This window comes from Brachionichthys hirsutus, chromosome 20, assembly GCF_040956055.1.
Source record: "Brachionichthys hirsutus isolate HB-005 chromosome 20, CSIRO-AGI_Bhir_v1, whole genome shotgun sequence".
NCBI lineage: Eukaryota > Metazoa > Chordata > Actinopteri > Lophiiformes > Brachionichthyidae > Brachionichthys > Brachionichthys hirsutus.
Window position 1 is genome coordinate 10,852,659 of NC_090916.1, and position 20,679 is coordinate 10,873,337.

Sequence of the window (20,679 nt, forward strand, 5' to 3'; positions counted from 1 at the left end):
TTGAAAGATAGAGAATAATGGCCTTGATTGTTGACTGGAAAACAACATGAATTTTATTTTGTCAGCATTTAAAACAAGTTAAACAAGGTTTGTCGTCACGTGTCTTGTAACGTGCAAACGGAGTTGCGGTTTTAAGGGGAGAGGGTGTCACGTGGGTGTCAAATTCACCTGTACCCTCTTAAATACTCTTTGGTGAACTACTGCGCTATGGCGACGCCAGTCCCCGGGTCACGTGACCGGGAACAGCCACTAGGATAGCTTTAACGCTCAGAGGCTCTTCTTCCGCTCGACCCTGTTTGTCTGGTTCCTCAAATATTGATCATTCTAAAATACAAACATCAGATTAATCATAATCATTAATCATCAATACACCACGTTAGAAAAATAATGTATGACACAGAGACAGCTCAGAAATGTATTGGATTAGTTCAAGGTATTACCTGGTACTTATACTTAATAGTACGTGTGTGAAACTTAACGGGTGCTTTCACATCAAAATATTATATTAGGAGAAATCCTCAAAAACAAAAATAATTACTTTTTGGTGAATAATCTCATGATTAGCCTGCTCTGAGGAATGAGCTGTCCCTGTTTCTGAGACAAATAAATAAACGGGTGTAATTTATTCAGCATTTACCCGTTTGTATTTATTTATTTTCTTATTAGTGGTTTTATATTCCTCACTGTTAGATGCGAATGTGAGTTTGTACTGTGAGTTATGTTAATAAAGTTTTACAAAAAAGCGCAACAATAACGTTGCATGACCTCAGCGGCACGAGAGGGTCGAAGGGGCGGGGCATGGCTTCCATTATCCAATCAAATCGCTACGTGTATCACGGTGAGGGTTCAAAGGTCAGGGGCTGCCAGAGAGCGCCGGAAGTCGGCGCTGATGCTAAAAACAGTGACGTAGAGCACCGGGCAGCGATGGCGCCGCCGCGCGGCTCGTTCTGGCGGCTCCTGCTGGTTCTGGTCCACATCAGCAGGGCGCTTCTCTTCTGGGTTCGTGTCCAGCTTCGCAGCCTGAAGGGCCGCCTGTGGGAGCGGGCGATGGGTGCTCTGCTGCTGCCTGCAGCCCTCGCTGGGTTCCCTGGTCCTAGTGCTAGTGCTAACGCTAGTGCTAGCGCTAGTGCTAACGCTAGTGCTAGCGCTCGCAGGGCGCAGTGGCTGTCTGACGGCGAAGCTCTGGACAAGCGGCCCTCCCACATCGGGCTGCTGGTCGCGGAGAAGGAGCTCAGCTACACGGACGTAGCGAACCTGGTGGTCTGGAGCACGGCGGTCGGGATCTCCTACGTCAGCGTGTACGACCATCACGGTAAGTCGGGGGGGGGGGGGGGGGGGGTTCATAGAACACGTATGTGCGTCTACACGCGCACACACACACACACACACACTCCCGTTCAAAGGTTTGGGGTCACTTAGAAATGTCCTTATTTCAGAAAGAAAATACAAAAAGAATACAAAGCTAACTTTAAACTAGTCAGAAAGACTCTACGCTGCTAACGCGGTGAACGACTGTTCCATCTCCAGATGTGTGGTTGTTGGTGCAGCATCTGCATCGGTGTCTGGAGGCCCGTCTCCAGCAGCACCACTGCAGGGTTCTGATGATGCAATCATGTTAGCACAGCTGGACTCAGGCTAGCTGCTCAGAAGTTCTGGGACTGACCTGGACGACCCGGAAGCAGGAACATGTGGAAGACGTGGTTTTCGTCCGTTTGGACTTTGTTGGTTTCGGTGGCTGTGCGTGTTTCGGAGACGTTGTTCGGCGTTGGTGATTGGCTCCGGGTTCGGAGGACACGCTGGGAGACGAGCTGCATGTAGTTTCACTTTCACTATTTTATTCCCCCCCAGGTTTCTTCCAGAAAAACAATTCCAGAATGCTTGAGGAGATCGTGAGGCAGCAGCAGGACCTGCTGGGCGTGGATGGATCCGGATGCAATACGAGTCACCAAGGTGAGGTCATCTGTACTACGCTGACATGCATGATACGCAGTACACACAATGAAAGTACTTTTACATCCGGCCCATCGAAACAATCATGCTGCTTGTATAATCAGAATATTGTCATTTATTTCAGTAATGCAGAAAGAAACTTGTATATTATGTTAATGGTGTGTGTGTGTGTGTGTGTGTGTGTGTGTGTCTGTGTGTGTGTGTGTGTGCTGTGTGTGTGTGTGTGTGTGTGTGTGTGTGTGTGTGTGTGTGTGTGTGTGGCTGTGTGTGTGTGTGTGTGTGTGTGGCTGTGTGTGTGTGTGTGTGGCTGTGTGTGGCTGTGGCTGTGGCTGTGGCTGTGGCTGTGTGTGTGTGGCTGTGGCTGTGTGTGTGTGGCTGTGGCTGTGTGTGTGTGGCTGTGGCTGTGTGTGTGTGGCTGTGGCTGTGTGTGTGTGTGTGTGGCTGTGTGTGTGTGTGTGTGGCGTCTGTGTGTGTGTGGCGTGTGTGTGTGTGTCTGTGTGTGGGTCTGTGTGTGTGGGTCTGTGTGTGTGGGTCTGTGTGTGTGGGTCTGTGTGTGTGGGTCTGTGTGTGTGTGGGTCTGTGTCTGTGTGTGTGTGGGTCTGTGTCTGTGTGTGTGTGTGTGTGGGTCTGTGTGTGTGTGTGTGGGGCTGTCTGTGTGTCTGTGTGTGTGTCTGTGCTGTGTGTGTGTCTGTGTGTGTGCTGTGTGTGTGTCTGTGTGTGTGTCTGTGTGTGGCTGTGTGTGTGTGTGTGGCTGTGTGTGTGTGTCTGTGCTGTGTGTGTGTGTGCTGTGTGTGTGTGTGGCTGTGTGTGTGTGTGTGGGGCTGTGTGTGTCTGTGCTGTGTGTGTGTGTGCTGTGTGTGTGCGTGTGTGTCTGTGTGTGTGTGTGTTTGTGTGGCGTCTGTGTGTCTGTGTGTGTGTGTGTGTGTGTGTCTCTCTGTGTGTGTGTGTGTGTGTCTCTCTGTGTGTGTGGGGCTGTGTGTGTGTGTGTGTGGGGCTGTGTGTGTGTGTGTGTGTGTCTGTGTGTGTGTGTGTCTGTGTGTGTGTGTGTGTGTGTGTGTGTGTGTGTGTGTGTGTGTGTGTGTGTGTGTGTGTGTGTGTGTGTGTGTGTGTGTGTGTGTGTGTGTGTGTGTGTGTGTGTGTGTGTGTGTCAGTGCTGTCCTGGAGGCCCACGGTGAAGGTCCTGTCTCCTGAGGATGGGAAGCTCAGCATCATCCAGGCAGCGCAGCAGCTCTGTCGCTCTGTGGAGAACAAAGAACGGACCTCCAAAGACATCAGCGTGTCCGTGCTGGACGTAACGCTCAGAGGTACCAGATATTTGATGTTTGATGTAACGCTCAGAGGTACCAGATATTAGATGTAACGCTCAGAGGTACCAGATATTAGATGTTTGATGTAACGCTCAGAGGTACCAGATATTAGATGTTTGATGTAACGCTCAGAGGTACCAGATATTTGACGTAACGCTCGGAGGTACCAGATATTAGATGTAACGCTCAGAGGTACCAGATATTTGACGTAACGCTCAGAGGTACCAGATATTTGATGTAACGCTCAGAGGTACCAGATATTTGACGTAACGCTCAGAGGTACCAGATATTTGACGTAACGCTCAGAGGTACCAGATATTAGATGTAACGCTCAGAGGTACCAGATATTTGACGTAACGCTCAGAGGTACCAGATATTTGACGTAACGCTCAGAGGTACCAGATATTTGACGTAGCGCTCAGAGGTACCAGATATTTGACGTAACGCTCAGAGGTACCAGATATTTGATGTTTGACGTAACGCTCAGAGGTACCAGATATTTGATGTTTGACGTAACGCTCAGAGGTACCAGATATTTGATGTTTGACGTAACGCTCAGAGGTACCAGATATTTGATGTTTGACGTAACGCTCAGAGGTACCAGATATTTGATGTTTGACGTAACGCTCAGAGGTACCAGATATTTGATGTTTGACGTAACGCTCAGAGGTACCAGATATTTGATGTTTGACGTAACGCTCAGAGGTACCAGATATTTGATGTTTGACGTAACGCTCAGAGGTACCAGATATTTGATGTTTGATGTAACGCTCAGAGGTACCAGATATTTGATGTTTGACGTAACGCTCAGAGGTACCAGATATTTGATGTTTGACGTAACGCTCAGAGGTACCAGATATTTGATGTTTGATGTAACGCTCAGAGGTACCAGATATTAGATGTTTGACGTAACGCTCAGAGGTACCAGATATTTGATGTTTGACGTAACGCTCAGAGGTACCAGATATTTGATGTTTGATGTAACGCTCAGAGGTACCAGATATTTGATGTTTGACGTAACGCTCAGAGGTACCAGATATTTGATGTTTGACGTAACGCTCAGAGGTACCAGATATTTGATGTTTGACGTAACGCTCAGAGGTACCAGATATTTGATGTTTGACGTAACGCTCAGAGGTACCAGATATTTGATGTTTGACGTAACGCTCAGAGGTACCAGATATTTGATGTTTGACGTAACGCTCAGAGGTACCAGATATTTGATGTTTGACGTAACGCTCAGAGGTACCAGATATTTGATGTTTGACGTAACGCTCAGAGGTACCAGATATTTGATGTTTGACGTAACGCTCAGAGGTACCAGATATTTGATGTTTGACGTAACGCTCAGAGGTGCCAGATATTTGATGTTTGACGTAACGCTCAGAGGTACCAGATATTTGACGTAACGCTCAGAGGTACCAGATGTTTGATGTTTGACGTAACGCTCAGAGGTACCAGATGTTTGATGTTTGACGTAACGCTCAGAGGTGCCAGATGTTTGATGTTTGACGTAACGCTCAGAGGTACCAGATATTTGATGTTTGACGTAACGCTCAGAGGTACCAGATGTTTGATGTAACGCTCAGAGGTACCAGATATTTGATGTTTGACGTAACGCTCAGAGGTGCCAGATGTTTGATGTTTGATGTAACGCTCAGAGGTGCCAGATGTTTGATGTTTGACGTAACGCTCAGAGGTACCAGATATTTGACGTAACGCTCAGAGGTACCAGATGTTTGATGTTTGATGTAACGCTCAGAGGTACCAGATGTTTGATGTTTGATGTAACGCTCAGAGGTGCCAGATGTTTGATGTTTGATGTAACGCTCAGAGGTGCCAGATATTTGACGTTTGATGTAACGCTCAGAGGTACCAGATGTTTGATGTAACGCTCAGAGGTACCAGATATTTGATGTTTGACGTAACGCTCAGAGGTGCCAGATATTTGATATTTGACGTAACGCTCAGAGGTACCAGATGTTTGATGTAACGCTCAGAGGTACCAGATATTTGATGTTTGACGTAACGCTCAGAGGTGCCAGATATTTGATGTTTGACGTAACGCTCAGAGGTACCAGATGTTTGATGTAACGCTCAGAGGTACCAGATATTTGATGTTTGACGTAACGCTCAGAGGTGCCAGATGTTTGATGTTTGATGTAACGCTCAGAGGTACCAGATATTTGATGTAACGCTCAGAGGTACCAGATATTTGATGTTTGACGTAACGCTCAGAGGTACCAGATATTTGACGTAACGCTCAGAGGTACCAGATATTTGATGTTTGACGTAACGCTCAGAGGTACCAGATATTTGATGTTTGACGTAACGCTCAGAGGTACCAGGTATTTGATGTTTGACGTAACGCTCAGAGGTACCAGGTATTTGATGTTTGACGTAACGCTCAGAGGTACCAGATATTTGATGTTTGACGTAACGCTCAGAGGTACCAGATATTTGATGTTTGACGTAACGCTCAGAGGTACCAGATATTGGATGTTTGACGTAACGCTCAGAGGTACCAGATATTTGATGTTTGACGTAACGCTCAGAGGTACCAGATATTTGATGTTTGACGTAACGCTCAGAGGTACCAGATATTTGATGTTTGACGTAACGCTCAGAGGTACCAGATATTTGATGTTTGACGTAACGCTCAGAGGTACCAGATATTTGATGTTTGACGTAACGCTCAGAGGTACCAGATATTTGATGTTTGACGTAACGCTCAGAGGTACCAGATATTTGATGTTTGACGTAACGCTCAGAGGTACCAGATATCTGATGTTTGACGTAACGCTCAGAGGTACCAGATATTTGATGTTTGACGTAACGCTCAGAGGTACCAGATATTTGATGTTTGACGTAACGCTCAGAGGTACCAGATATTTGATGTTTGACGTAACGCTCAGAGGTACCAGATATTTGATGTTTGACGTAACGCTCAGAGGTGCCAGATATTTGATGTTTGACGTAACGCTCAGAGGTACCAGATATTTGACGTAACGCTCAGAGGTACCAGTTGTTTGATGTTTGACGTAACGCTCAGAGGTACCAGATATTTGATGTTTGACGTAACGCTCAGAGGTACCAGATATTTGATGTTTGACGTAACGCTCAGAGGTGCCAGATATTTGATGTTTGACGTAACGCTCAGAGGTACCAGATATTTGACGTAACGCTCAGAGGTACCAGATGTTTGATGTTTGACGTAACGCTCAGAGGTACCAGATGTTTGATGTTTGATGTAACGCTCAGAGGTGCCAGATGTTTGATGTTTGACGTAACGCTCAGAGGTACCAGATATTTGACGTAACGCTCAGAGGTACCAGATATTTGATGTTTGATGTAACGCTCAGAGGTACCAGATATTTGATGTTTGACGTAACGCTCAGAGGTACCAGATATTTGATGTTTGATGTAACGCTCAGAGGTACCAGATATTTGATGTTTGACGTAACGCTCAGAGGTACCAGATATTTGATGTTTGACGTAACGCTCAGAGGTACCAGATATTTGATGTTTGATGTAACGCTCAGAGGTGCCAGATATTTGACGTTTGATGTAACGCTCAGAGGTACCAGATATTAGATATTTGATGTAATGCTCAGAGGTACCAGATATTTGACGTTTGATGTAACGCTCAGAGGTACCAGATATTAGATATTTGATGTAATGCTCAGAGGCAGAGCCGGCTCTAGGCATAGGCGAACTAGGCGGTTGCCTAGGGCGCCACCAGCTGGAGGGGGCGCCACTCCAAGCCTCGAAAAAAATTTATATATATATATATAAAAAAAAGAAAATAAACTAATAATAGTTATACTCTATTGCCCCAACGGGCGCCCTTTTCTCATGCTCTGCCCTAGAAAATAAAAAACAAACAAATACAGAAAAAATTAAAACCAACACCCCCCCCTCGTTGTTTGTCATTCTTGGTATGACCTGAAACACAATGCCTTGACCGTCCAAGGAGAAGGGGGGGGGGGGGGGGCGATTTATCAGTGCGCACCTCAGCTAGACCGAGACAGTTGCTGCTGCAGCATACCTGTCAACCAGTACGGTTTTATGCATTCTAAGACGTGTACGGCGTAGAAGAACATCTGTACGGGAAAACGCACACTTGTAGCGTCCGTCAGACGCTGAAACAAGGACGAGATGGGTCTCAGAACAAGCTTTTATTAATCGGTAACCCCGCCGCGAACAGGACAGATATCCCGTCCCGTCTCTCTCACCCCCTCCACGCTCACACACACCCCGCCCCTCCTCCCTGATGCCTTCACTGACTCCCTGCAGAGTAGGAATTACGATCACGAACACGAACTGTTACAGTACCATCCGGTACGCACCGAATATCAAGAAACGTGAAAAACATGTTTCCCAATCACAAGCCAGCAAAGGTTTGTATTTTCTGTCCCTGTTTGAAATTTAAATTACAAACATCATTGATCGATACTTAAGTTTGGTTTACAAAAATAAAAATGCTAACGATTTCCCCCCCAGAAATATCTGTTCCTTATTTAAAAATTTAAATTACAAGCATTATTAATGGTTATTTTAGTTTAGTTAAAATATCAAAATTAAACTGTATCCTAATTAATAATGTCCAACTATGTACATAAATAAACGCATTTGAAAAAAAATATATGGTGTAAGGTTATTTTGTATTTTGTAAGGAAAAAATCAACGGTTTGTAAGGCCATGGAGCCGTGGAGGTTGACAGTTGCTGCTGCAGAGAGGAGCTTCTCCAAACTAAAGCTTATAAAATCTGACCTGAGATCCACGATGTCACAAGAGCGTCTCAATGGACTCGCTTTAATAAGCATAAATCATGAGCTTTCAGACAGGTATCATTTGATGATACCATCGATGCCTTTGCTGCAAGGAAGTCCAGACGTGTAACATTTTAAATGTAAGCTATCATGCTAAAGTATTTGCTCTGTATCTGTTTTGCATTGTTTGTGTGGAAGCTGTCAGGACTTTTAATTTCCTCTTAATCTGAACAGTAACCCTGTTTTATTTCTGTTTGTTTATTTTATTATTATTTAATTATTATTTGTATTGTGTAGCGTGTGCTAGTTGTTTTGAAGAATAATTAAACTTTTAAGGTCCGTCATATGGCTGTTGTTATTAATGTTTTATATATATAATGTTTGCCGTTATGGGGGGGCGCAAAATCATAATCTCGCCTAGGGCACCAAAATGGCCGGCTCTGCTCAGAGGTACCAGATATTTGATGTTTGATGTAACGCTCAGAGGTACCAGATATTAGATGTTTGATGTAACGCTCAGAGGTACCAGATATTTGATGTTTGATGTAACACTCAGAGGTACCAGATATTTGATGTTTGATGTAACGCTCAGAGGTACCAGATATTTGACGTTTGATGTAACGCTCAGAGGTACCAGATATTTGACGTTTGATGTAACGCTCAGAGGTACCAGATATTTGACGTTTGATGTAACGCTCAGAGGTACCAGATATTTGACGTTTGATGTAACGCTCAGAGGTACCAGATATTTGATGTTTGATGTAACGCTCAGAGGTACCAGATATTTGACGTTTGATGTAACGCTCAGAGGTACCAGATATTTGATGTTTGATGTAACGCTCAGAGGTACCAGATATTTGACGTTTGATGTAACGCTCAGAGGTACCAGATATTTGACGTTTGATGTAACGCTCAGAGGTACCAGATATTTGATGTTTGATGTAACGCTCAGAGGTACCAGATATTTGACGTTTGATGTAACGCTCAGAGGTACCAGATATTTGACGTTTGATGTAACGCTCAGAGGTACCAGATATTTGATGTTTGATGTAACGCTCAGAGGTACCAGATATTTGACGTTTGATGTAACGCTCAGAGGTACCAGATATTTGATGTTTGATGTAACGCTCAGAGGTACCAGATATTTGACGTTTGATGTAACGCTCAGAGGTACCAGATATTTGATGTTTGACGTAACGCTCAGAGGTACCAGATATTTGACGTTTGATGTAACGCTCAGAGGTACCAGATATTTGATGTTTGATGTAACGCTCAGAGGTACCAGATATTTGATGTACTCTCTCTATTTAACTTCCTCTGCAGGCCAGCGTCTCAAAATGAATTTCATTTGTTTGAAATGCGCTGCTCCGATTTTAAGCTCTGAGGTTTTTCTAAACCGAGTAAATCCTTGTCGAGATTCTCTGACTGAATGTTTGCCTCTGTTAGTGCTCGACCAATGTATACTCAGTTTATATATAACTGAAATACTATTACCCATATTGCGTTCTGATCACCGGTTGTGTACTTCTCGGTGAAGGAAGCCGTTGCGTATGGCCGACAGAGTTGCATTGTGGGTTACTGTTACGAAAAGGACAAAGCCCTCTATACACATCTTGGAGTGGCACCGTTTACTTTGAACCAGTTTGATACGAGTTCTATTTAGTTATGTACCTTAGTGTTCCATTCAAGTACTATTACTATTACATTGGCCGCAGTATGCTGCCCAATACAAGTACTCGACAGAGAAATGCCGTTCACTGCCAAGGCGCGTCGTGAGGCGGGTGCTCGAGTGAACTCCATCAAGATGTTTGTCTCCGTTCCGTCTCTGGTCGTCTCCCTTGAGCTGGAGAGTCCGTTCCTCCTCCGACCATCACAGCAGATGCTCCTTCTCATGATCATTGATCCTTTCTCTGCTCCGAGGGCAAAGCGCCTCGAGCACCTTATCCCCTGAAGAATGTGCCAAATCCCTCTCCGCTATCTGCTGCTGAAAATGTTTCGCAATAAAAGCCTTGTTTGGAAATGCAGCGGATGTCGGGCGGATTGTTCGACAGCGTTGTGATTGTGCACAACTCCAGAAATCACAGCAAAACCGAGAAGCACCACAGGGTGGTGCTGCTGAGTTACCAGTTACCCGACTGGACTCCTCAATAATCACGGGAGAGATAGCATTTTTCTGGTGTACTTCAAACTGTTCTTCTGTTGCTGACGAGTCCACATTGTCTGTCTGCTCCATCCAGAGTTGAAGAACATCCCGGACCCGGAGCTGGTGCTGAAGTTCGGCGCCGTGGACAGCACGCTGGGCTTCCTGCCCTGGCACATCAGGCTCACGGAATTCATGTAAGCTCCTGTTTCTGAGAAAGTCCTGATCCAAAATAATGCGAACGCCACAGCATGGATCCAAGCGTCAAGCAGGAGAACTGTTTCACTACGTCCATGTCTCTTCTCCTGGGTCGTCCTCTAGCCCTGTCCTTTGCATCGTCCTCCCAACACCAGCCACTCTCATGTCCTCCCTCACTACGTCCATGTCTCTTCTCCTGGGTCGTCCTCTAGGCCTGTCCTTTGCATCGTCCTCCCCAACACCAGCCACTCTCATGTCCTCCCTCACTACGTCCATGTCTCTTCTCCTGGGTCGTCCTCTAGTCCTGTCCTTTGCATCGTCCTCCCCAACACCAGCCACTCTCATGTCCTCCCTCACTACGTCCATGTCTCTTCTCCTGGGTCGTCCTCTAGTCCTGTTCCCTGGCAGTTTTAGCCTAATATGGGAGAAAAAAGATACGACTCCCATCAAAAAGACGAGATGGATATTTAATACAATTATTCTAAAGCCTGTTTATTTTGGTTTTTTCTTCTTGGCGATCGCATGCGTGCTGTGAACCGTCTCGGTTCCTCTTTGTGCAGCGGATCGTTGTCGGCTGTGTGTCGGTTGACATTTGTCATGGCTGTCTCCTCAGCTCCTTGCCCACTCACTGGAATGTATCGTACCCGGACTTGTTGGGCGTCCTGCAGCAGTACGGAGCCTGTCGGCAGCGGCTTGGCCAGTGAGCGTCATCGCTCCGCTCCGAGCTGCCTCTCAGCAGCCTCTCCTCAACTCCGTCACGGAAGTTACTGGATCTATGGCAGGTTAAAATCTCAAAGAGCCAGGACTGCTGGAACCTGCTCGACAAGCCAAGAGAGAACAATGACTGGAACGAAGCGCTGCCATGAGGAGACCGGAGAGGTTCCGTAGGCCTGGTTTTATCCTTCAAAGAACTGGAACCCAGGGCTTGTTCTATATTCGTGGAGCAGCTGACATTAAGCTCAGAATCGTTAATGTGTGAATACGAGGCATTTATGCGGCTGTTTTATTTTTACATGTTCGGTGTGTTCAAACACATTCAGAGGTTTGTTCAAGGCTCCTGTGAAGCTGGAGAAGTGTTAAAATAAAATGCTCTGACACATGAAAGCCCCGTGTCCATTTTATGTCACGTCACGGATAAATTAATAACAAAATTATGTTAAACCAAATATCAATCTTGACTTAGAATTAACACATTTAATATATGAACATTTACCTTTTTGTACCAACTTGTTTTGGGGATAGATGACGAGCGTGGAATGGAATGCTTTTATCATCACAGGTTTGGTGAGTGGGCGTCGGCTGCAGCGGTTAAATCGCGCCGCTGACGACTTCCTTCTTGGAGGAGGTGCAGAGAGCAGCAGGTAGACGGGACAACGTGCTGGGACTGCTTCTCATCTGTTTCTATTTTACAACTTGGCTTCATATTCCAAGATGTAAATGTGAATGGTGTAAAATACAAGAACCCCCAAAGCACAGCTTCTAGTCACTCTTTGCAATATGCTGGAGGTGAAGGACAGAACCCCAAATAGTGTGCTCAGGTGATCCAATCAGATCATCCGTTATTCACTGGAGAAGGGAGACTACGGACGTGCTATAATCGCGTCGGAGACCGAGGGGTGATGTTGCAGTTGCCCTGTAGGGGGCAGCAAAATGCATGTGTGCATGTAAGTGATCCGAGTTGCGTCGAGAAGAAGTCGGGAAAGCTTAGCTTAGCTTCCCGTGGACGCGCATCTTCTGGGACGGTGCTCCGGCAGATTCACCGATAAGCAGCGAACATGGGAGCCGTGCTGGGGTTGTGCTCTATGGCCACCTGGGTAGGTCGCGCGCGTGTGTGTGTGTGTGTGTGTGTGTGTGTGTGTGTGTGTGTGTGTGCGTGGCGGTCCTGGTGTTTACTGGGTCGAGTTCACCACGTCCGTCATGACTGCGCAACAACACGAAGCAGCGGGCCGCCGGCGCTAGCCTGTTAGCGGGTGCGACATGCTAGCAGCGCAGCGGGCCGCCGGCGCTAGCCTGTTAGCGGGTGCGACATGCTGGCAGCGCAGCGGGCCGCCGGCGCTAGCCTGTTAGCGGGTGCGACATGCTAGCAGCGCAGCGGGCCGCCGGCGCTAGCCTGTTAGCGGGTGCGACATGCTGGCAGCGCAGCGGGCCGCCGGCGCTAGCCTGTTAGCGGGTGCGACATGCTAGCAGCGCAGCGGGCCGCCGGCGCTAGCCTGTTAGCGGGTGCGACATGCTAGCAGCGCAGCGGGCCGCCGGCGCTAGCCTGTTAGCGGGTGCGACATGCTAGCAGCGCAGCGGGCTGCCGGCGCTAGCCTGTTAGCGGGTGCGACATGCTAGCAGCGCAGCGAGTTAGCATTCGTTCCCGTATGCTGGAATTGTCTCGCGTAATTAACGCAAGCAACGAAGAGCTGAAAGAAACGGCTCGTCTCTGTTCCACGAACGTTGCTGTTGTTGGTGACGTCAGCATTAATGACGTAATGCATTCAGTGGCTAACTAAAGCAGGATTAGCCTGACTCGTATCGGTAAACATGCAGGTCGATGACGTCATCACTGCAAACACGGAGAGCGGAATCCGTAGAGACGCCGCGTCTCCTGAGGACAATGACAATTACTATTGTTATAATATTGTTACAATGACAATTACTATTGTTATAATAATGATGGTGAAATGTGATGACACAGGTAGCACCAGGGGCGGGTCTAGAAAATATTTCTGAGGGGGGCGGCCATTTTTAAGGGGTGGCAACATATGACTGAGGGGGGGCACTAGTAGGAGGTGAGTTAGAGGAGAAGGAGAAGTTCTTACGCTCCACAGGTAGGAGGTGAGTTAGAGAAGGAGAAGTTCTTACGCTCCACAGGTAGGAGGTGAGTTAGAGGAGAAGGAGAAGTTCTTACGCTCCACAGGTAGGAGGTGAGTTAGAGGAGAAGGAGAAGTTCTTACGCTCCACAGGTAGGAGGTGAGTTAGAGGAGAAGGAGAAGTTCTTACGCTCCACAGGTAGGAGGTGAGTTAGAGGAGAAGGAGAAGTTCTTACGCTCCACAGGTAGGAGGTGAGTTAGAGGAGAAGGAGAAGTTCTTACGCTCCACAGGTAGGAGGTGAGTTAGAGGAGGAGGAGAAGTTCTTACGCTCCACAGGTAGGAGGTGAGTTAGAGGAGGAGGAGAAGTTCTTACGCTCCACAGGTAGGAGGTGAGTTAGAGGAGGAGGAGACATTAGCAACACTCCGGTGGCTAGTGATCAGGTGAGAGGTGATTGGAAGCTGTTAAATGATGTGTCTGCTCGGTACCGCCGATCCGTCCTCTGGTCCGTCCGTCTGGTCCGTCCGTCTGGTCCGTCCTCTGATCCGTCCTCTGATCCGTCCTCTGGTCCGTCCTCTGGTCCGTCCTCTGATCCGTCCTTTGATCCGTCCTTTGATCCATCCTCTGATCCGTCCTCTGATCCGTCCTTTGATCCGTCCTTTGATCCATCCTCTGATCCGTCCTCTGATCCGTCCTCTGATCCGTCCTCTGGTCCGTCCTCTGGTCCGTCCTCTGATCCGTCCTTTGATCCGTCCTCTGATCCGTCCTCTGGTCCGTCCTCTGGTCCGTCCTCTGATCCGTCCTTTGATCCGTCCTCTGATCCGTCCTCTGATCCGTCCTTTGATCCATCCTCTGATCCGTCCTCTGATCCGTCCTCTGATCCGTCCTTTGATCCGTCCTCTGCCGGGAGAGAGACAGAATGAATGACAGGAAACCTGAAACCCTGACGCCGCCACGCCCCATATCACAATAACGGCGCCATGCTGGGTTTGCGCCGCAGGATGGGCCCAGAGGAAACCATCGTCCGGCTTCTGCTCATGTAGAATTTAATTCGGTAAACATTTGGGTATTAAAAAGTAAATGAGTAATTTTTCTCTTTTCTAAACGCGTCTGAGTGATGGTTCAGTCGGATGTTGCCTGCTATCCGTCGTTCTGATGGATGTGTGTCTGCAGGTCCCCTGCCTGTGTGGCAGCGCCCCCTGCTTGCTCTGCCGGTGCTGCCCCAGTGGAAATAACTCCACCGTGACCCGCCTCGTATACGCCTTGTTTCTGCTGCTGGGAGTGGGCGTGGCCTGCATTATGTTGATGCCTGGAATGGAAGAGCAGCTGAAAAAGGTTCGTTCTTTCAATGACGTTCATGCAATTGACCAGATTATGTATGAACTGTGACAGAAAATGTAAAGGAATGACGAGAATGTGAGATGGTCTAAACCCAAATATAAAGTATTACGATGAAATTACATAATACGCTTGTTTTACACTGTCTATAAGGTTCTGAATAAATTCATTCTGTAAATATGACGGATCTAGTTAGCTCAGATTTTACGTAGTACGATTGTACGAGCTTTAACTCAAATTGCTTGTGTCAAATCCTATTTTCATACACACACACAAAATGATATAATACATGAGATACAGTATTACTGTGATATAAAATGTAGTGATCTTTATTTTATTTTAGTTATTATCCATGTACATAAATGTTTTAAGGCTGTAAAACCCCTCACCACACACTTTATACACGTTTAACAGGCAGGCATTAATCTAAATAGATTGTTTCAGTATTATAGAATGAAACCAAAGATCAAAACCTTTTCAGAACTAAACATTTGTTTGAGAAATATAAATATATAGTACGTACAGTAAACGTTTTCCTGTTAATAATGTTAAGGCGTGCAGGTCGAGGAAAGAGCCGCTTGGAGTGCAGAAGAACAAATATTCTACTCGTGCTGTCTTTAGCCTCTCATGCTGCTTTATTGGATAGCTTAGCACAGCGGAACGGCAGCGGCTACATGTATCAACAGGAAGAAACAAAACCCAAAAGGGATGTGACGTTTATGCTCCTACAAAATAAAAGCCTCTTTTTACACAGAGAATAAGAGCGCTATTAAACAAACGCTTAACAAATAAACATGATAGCTTTTAGAAATAACGAATTCAATTTTAATGATGAACCTACGAGGTTGAACACATAAGAAGTTATTAATAGCGACTCTCGCGTATTTCACAGTTCCTCCGACCGCACCCTTTCGTCTTGCGCCGTTTCAATGCGCGTTCAAGTGCAAAAATAAAAGAAATCTGAAAAATTGCATTAAAACTCCACGAAGTGGCGGAAGATGAACCGCATTATATCGAGGGACGACTGTATTCACAGAATACTCAGATACAGCCAAAATCAGTGAATGAATGAAGTGTGATTGGAGCGTGCACAGCGCTCGGCCAGCCAGCGTGCGCACGCTCGGGTCTCAAAGCAAAATATTTCTCGCAGGCTTGCTTGTATCTCTGAACACTCATGTCAAAGCAGTAGTATGTTGAGGTATTACTGCATATATGTATATAATGTGACAGTCTGAAGCCATTTCTGCACAGAAGAAGCTTAAATGTATTTATTTGTTAGATGATGGTTAGAAACTAACATTGTGGCTCCTTCTGTATGCTGTAGATTCCAGGTTTCTGTGAAGGAGGAATGGGTTCAGCTTTTCCTGGTGTGGAGGGTCGTGTGAACTGTGACGTAATCGTTGGCTACAAGGCTGTGTACCGTGTCTGTTTTGGCATGGCCATGTTCTTCCTACTCTTCTCTCTGCTCATGATCAAAGTCAAGAGTAGCAAAGACCCCCGAGCTGCGCTGCACAATGGGTGAGCTACATTAGCTGAACGTCTAATAGAGCCTTCGGGCCGGCCGGACAGTAATGCATTTCAGTAATCCAGTCGGGAAGTTACAAAATCACGGGCAACCTTCTCTGCATCTATTTTGGTGAATGGTAGGGATCGGCCCATATTCGGAATTTTGACACATATTTTTATTAATCCGATGGCCGATAAGAGATCAATGTAAAACTGTCTATTCTGGCTCTGCTGCAGCCACGCCTCTCCGTCTGCGGTCGCTGCTCTGTGTCCAGCATTGTCCCACCCACAGCACCGTCTGATTGGTTACAAGCAGAGCCATGGCCCGGGTAAAACAGCCAATCAGCATTGAGCTAACCCTAACCCTCATGGAAACTCCGGAGAGCACGAATACTGAACTCTATGAGCGCAGGAGAAGCGGAACTTTCCTTTATATATCCCAACTAATAAATGTGACTCACATTTCTGTAATACATTTATATAACTTTGTTTTATTTACTTTGTAACTTTATTTTATGTAACATTTCAGGAAGCTTTTTATTTGTTTCATGTTTCATTTAACTTTATTAGACGTGCTGCTGAGCTCCCGGCACTTTGTTACAAGTTTCAAACAAAGATTTGTTGATTATTGTCTAAGATTAAAAAAAAGCTGTTAATAAACATAATGCTTAAAGGCGTTTAAACGAAGTTAAGTGTTGGACTTCCTATTATTCTAAATTTTAACGCCAATATTTTCACTTTTACTGCAAATAAATATCGGCTCCAAATATCGTTATCGGCCTCCTTGACTACTAATAATCGGTATCGGTACCGGCCATGAAAAGCCATATTGGTCGATCACTAGTTAATAGGTGCCTGATTTTTAAAATGTTGCGGTGAAACAACGCAGGCCTTGAAATATGCTTTACCTGGGACTGAAGGGAAAGGTCCCGATCAAAGATAACCCCTGATTCTTGATGGTGATCTCACCTGAAGCCAATTCGGTAGTTCAACACAACACTCAGGATCCTTCCGTTTGTATTAGACTGATTATAGAAATATTGGAAGTGACTGCTTACTATTTTACTTTGTTTTGATTTCTATTTTTGTCTTTATTGCAGGTTTTGGTTCTTTAAGTTTGCTGCTGCTGCTGCAATGACAATTGGATCATTTTTCATTTCCGATGGTCCCTTCACAACTGGTAACCATACCTCTCTATTGTTGTCCTTTATCTCTGAAATGTAACTGGAAGTGCTTGTACATCTTGGAAACTGAATACCAGGTCTAATATGAATTAATCTGCGTATTACCGTATTGGCCCGAATATAACACGATGTTTTTTGCCTTGAAATTAGGCTGAAAAACTCGGGTCGCGTTATATTCGGTATCTAGACATTATACCCATTCAGAACGCTAGATGGCGCCAGATATCTTTACAGCGAATGCTGAACACTATCTAGGCCACAGAGCGAACGCCTGTCACGAAGAAGAATATAAAATAAAAATAGCTGTAGCACGAAGAAGAAAAATAAAAAATAGCGGTAAGAAAGAAAAAAGAAGAAAATAAGAGAGGAGATAACAGAAAATGGAAACGTAGCGACAATCTGGAGAAAAGTGGGTCGAAGATCGGCCAGGTTAACCGGCAGCTGAGGAGAAGTTACGATGCCAACTTCAAGATGATGGTGATGAATGAGGCAGAGTCCTCAAACAATTGCAAAGCGGCTGTGAAATATGGTGTCACAGAGTGTACTGTACGGGATGGAGAGCTCAAAAAGATCAGAGAAAAGCTTCCCGTGGTCCTCAAAGCGGCCGCTTCCAAGAGCTCGACAGGAGGGTGTGTGCGTACGTGGACGAGAAACGAGAGGACGGGATGCCCATCAGCAGAGCTGTCATTCGGCTCAAGGCCGTGGAAATAGCCAAAGAGCTAAAGATACCCGCCGCTGACTTCAAAGCAAGCCTCGGCTGGTGTAGGAGAACGATGCGGCGTAACGGACCTAGCCCAGCGCCTGCCCTCTGACACGGAGAGAAGCTGGTGGCTTTTCAGCGCTGTGTGATCAGCTTACGGAAAAAGCACTCTTACCCACTGGATCAGACACCTGTGTGTTTTAACATGCCATCATCTGTCACTGCACACAATAAAGGTGAGAAATCTGTTATGATAAAATCCACTGGAGATGAGAAGAGCCGCGTTAGCGTCATGTTAGCCTGCCTCGCAGACGGAACCAAACTCCCTCCGTATGTGGTTTTAAAACGTAAGACATTACCTGAGGAGGCGATGCCCAGGAGAAGGGCTGGATGGATACCGAGCTTGTAGTGGACTGGCTCAAGGTTCTGTGGGCAGACGGCGTGGGGGACTCAGAAAAAAGAGGAACATGCTGATTTTGGATGCATTTTGCGGACACTTGTCTGATCCAGTAAAAAAAGAAGTGAAGGCGATGAACGGCGACTTGGTGATCATTCCGGGGGGGGTGACAAGTCAGCTGCAGGTGTTGGATGTTGTGGTCAACAAACCATTCAAAGAGCATCTGCGAAAGAGATACACAGAGTGGCTCCTGTCTGGTGATCAGGCACTCACGCCGACAGGAACGGTTCAGAAGCCTCCGGTACGTTTGCTCTGAGTGGATCCTCAAAGAACGTCATCCACGGCTTTAAAAAATGCTGCACATCAAACGCCCTGGAGGCAGTGAGGATGACGCGGAGCCAGAGGATGGGAGTGAGGAGCAATGTTCTGATCTCAGCTCCTCTCAACGTTAAACCAGTCTGCATTATTGTTCCATATTCATATTTGTTTCAAGACTACAGTTACAGTTATATATTGTTAGAATCATTTGTTTCAGATGTACTGTAATTCTTTTCTGTATAAAAATTAAATTTGTTGTTCAAAAAGTCTTTTTTCAAACTTGAGTCTTGAAAAAGAGGGGGTCGTATTATATCCGGGGTCGTGTTATATTCGGGCCAATGCGGTACGTCGTTGAATGGAATGTACATATTATGCTACCTCAAAGTACTTATGCAGCCTCTCTTCACTATGTCGAGCTCAAAGCTTGTCCTCTGCAAAGATGTGATGCATCCAAAGAGAAAACCAGGCCTGTGCTCAGCTCGTGTTCAGACCGTGAGGTTGTTCATGTGGGGCAGCGCTGGTTGTTCTTTCATGGAGGATTGGGAGCTGGCAGTCAGGGTCATCAATAACTTTTACTTTATAATGCAATTTAAGTGTTCAATTCAAAACTCACATTTTGTCAAATTGATTATTTTTTCATTCATCTACTTGAAGACAAGACGGTTACGGTTGTCTCGTCTTCAGCCGCTTATCTGTAGTTACTGGTCAAGGGTTCCGCTGGAGCCAGAGCTGAGGTACACCCTGGATGAGACGCCAGCTCTTTGAAGGGATCATTTTCATCTGCAGTTAAAACAACAGAAAGCAATAATAAATGAGATTTTGATGCAAGGCAGGTGACGGAAGTTAGAGAAAAGTATACTTCAACACAAACACACACATAATGCAGTACTACATAATCACAATACAAGCTCACAGCCACACAACATGATGATTGCTAAGGTTAGAGTCACAACAATCTGTGGCTATAGAGTTGATCGTCCTTCAGCAGGTTTATCGGGGAATGCCGTGAACTCTTTTCTGTCTGCTGCAGTGTGGTTCTATGTTGTGAACTCTTTTCTGTCTGCTGCAGTGTGGTTCTATGTTGTGAACTCTTTTCTGTCTGCTGCAGTGTGGTTCTACGTTGTGAACTCTTTTCTGTCTGCTGCAGTGTGGTTCTACGTTGTGAACTCTTTTCTGTCTGCTGCAGTGTGGTTCTACGTTGTGAACTCTTTTCTGTCTGCTGCAGTGTGGTTCTATGTTGTGAACTCTTTTCTATGTCTGCTGCAGTGTGGTTCTACGTTGTGAACTCTTTTCTGTCTGCTGCAGTGTGGTTCTACGTTGTGAACTCTTTTCTGTCTGCTGCAGTGTGGTTCTACGTTGTGAACTCTTTTCTGTCTGCTGCAGTGTGGTTCTATGTTGTGAACTCTTTTCTGTCTGCTGCAGTGTGGTTCTACGTTGTGAACTCTTTTCTGTCTGCTGCAGTGTGGTTCTACGTTGTGAACTCTTTTCTATGTCTGCTGCAGTGTGGTTCTACGTTGTGAACTCTTTTCTGTCTGCTGCAGTGTGGTTCTACGTTGTGAACTCTTTTCTGTCTGCTGCAGTGTGGTTCTACGTTGTGAACTCTTTTCTGTCTGCTGCAGTGTGGTTCTACGTTGTGAACTCTTTTCTGTCTGCTGCAGTGTGGTTCTACGTTGTGAACTCTTTTCTGTCTGCTGCAGTGTGGTTCTACGTTGTGAACTCTTTTCTGTCTGCTGCAGTGTGGTTCTACGTTGTGAACTCTTTTCTGTCTGCTGCAGTGTGGTTCTACGTTGTGAACTCTTTTCTATGTCTGCTGCAGTGTGGTTCTACGTTGTGAACTCTTTTCTGTCTGCTGCAGTGTGGTTCTATGTTGTGAACTCTTTTCTGTCTGCTGCAGTGTGGTTCTACGTTGTGAACTCTTTTCTATGTCTGCTGCAGTGTGGTTCTACGTTGTGAACTCTTTTCTGTCTGCTGCAGTGTGGTTCTATGTTGTGAACTCTTTTCTATGTCTGCTGCAGTGTGGTTCTATGTTGTGAACTCTTTTCTGTCTGCTGCAGTGTGGTTCTATGTTGTGAACT

The 20,679-nt window shown here is 45.9% G+C and overlaps 2 protein-coding genes across 3 annotated transcripts in view; both read left to right on the forward strand.

Moving 5' to 3' along the window:
* Window positions 1-897: 897 nt before the first annotated feature.
* Window positions 898-11,464, forward strand: nus1 (NUS1 dehydrodolichyl diphosphate synthase subunit). Its single transcript, XM_068753838.1, has 5 exons — window positions 898-1,312; window positions 1,849-1,950; window positions 3,102-3,254; window positions 10,267-10,366; window positions 10,981-11,464. The coding sequence occupies exons 1-5, from the start codon at window positions 925-927 to the stop codon at window positions 11,069-11,071; spliced, it is 834 nt and encodes a 277-aa protein (XP_068609939.1). The 5' UTR covers window positions 898-924; the 3' UTR covers window positions 11,072-11,464.
* A 591-nt stretch (window positions 11,465-12,055) lies between these two features.
* Window positions 12,056-20,679, forward strand: part of LOC137909007 (serine incorporator 1-like) — a 30,353-nt gene continuing 21,729 nt past the window's right edge. For both annotated transcript variants that reach the window (XM_068753408.1, XM_068753409.1), the window contains exons 1-4: window positions 12,056-12,181; window positions 14,335-14,496; window positions 15,824-16,017; window positions 17,106-17,185. In XM_068753408.1, coding sequence (XP_068609509.1) covers window positions 12,143-12,181; window positions 14,335-14,496; window positions 15,824-16,017; window positions 17,106-17,185 — 475 coding nt within the window. In that variant the 5' untranslated portion in view covers window positions 12,056-12,142. The remainder of the gene's footprint in view (window positions 12,182-14,334; window positions 14,497-15,823; window positions 16,018-17,105; window positions 17,186-20,679) is intronic.

Coding starts and splice junctions, on each gene's coding strand:
- nus1 (XM_068753838.1), top strand. CDS start 925: ATGGCGCCGCCGCGCGGCTCGTTCTGGCGGCTCCTGCTGGTTCTGGTC. Junction 1,951..3,101: donor ATGCAATACGAGTCACCAAG/GTGAGGTCATCT, acceptor TGTGTGTGTCAG/TGCTGTCCTGGAGGCCCACG. Junction 10,367..10,980: donor ATCAGGCTCACGGAATTCAT/GTAAGCTCCTGT, acceptor CTGTCTCCTCAG/CTCCTTGCCCACTCACTGGA.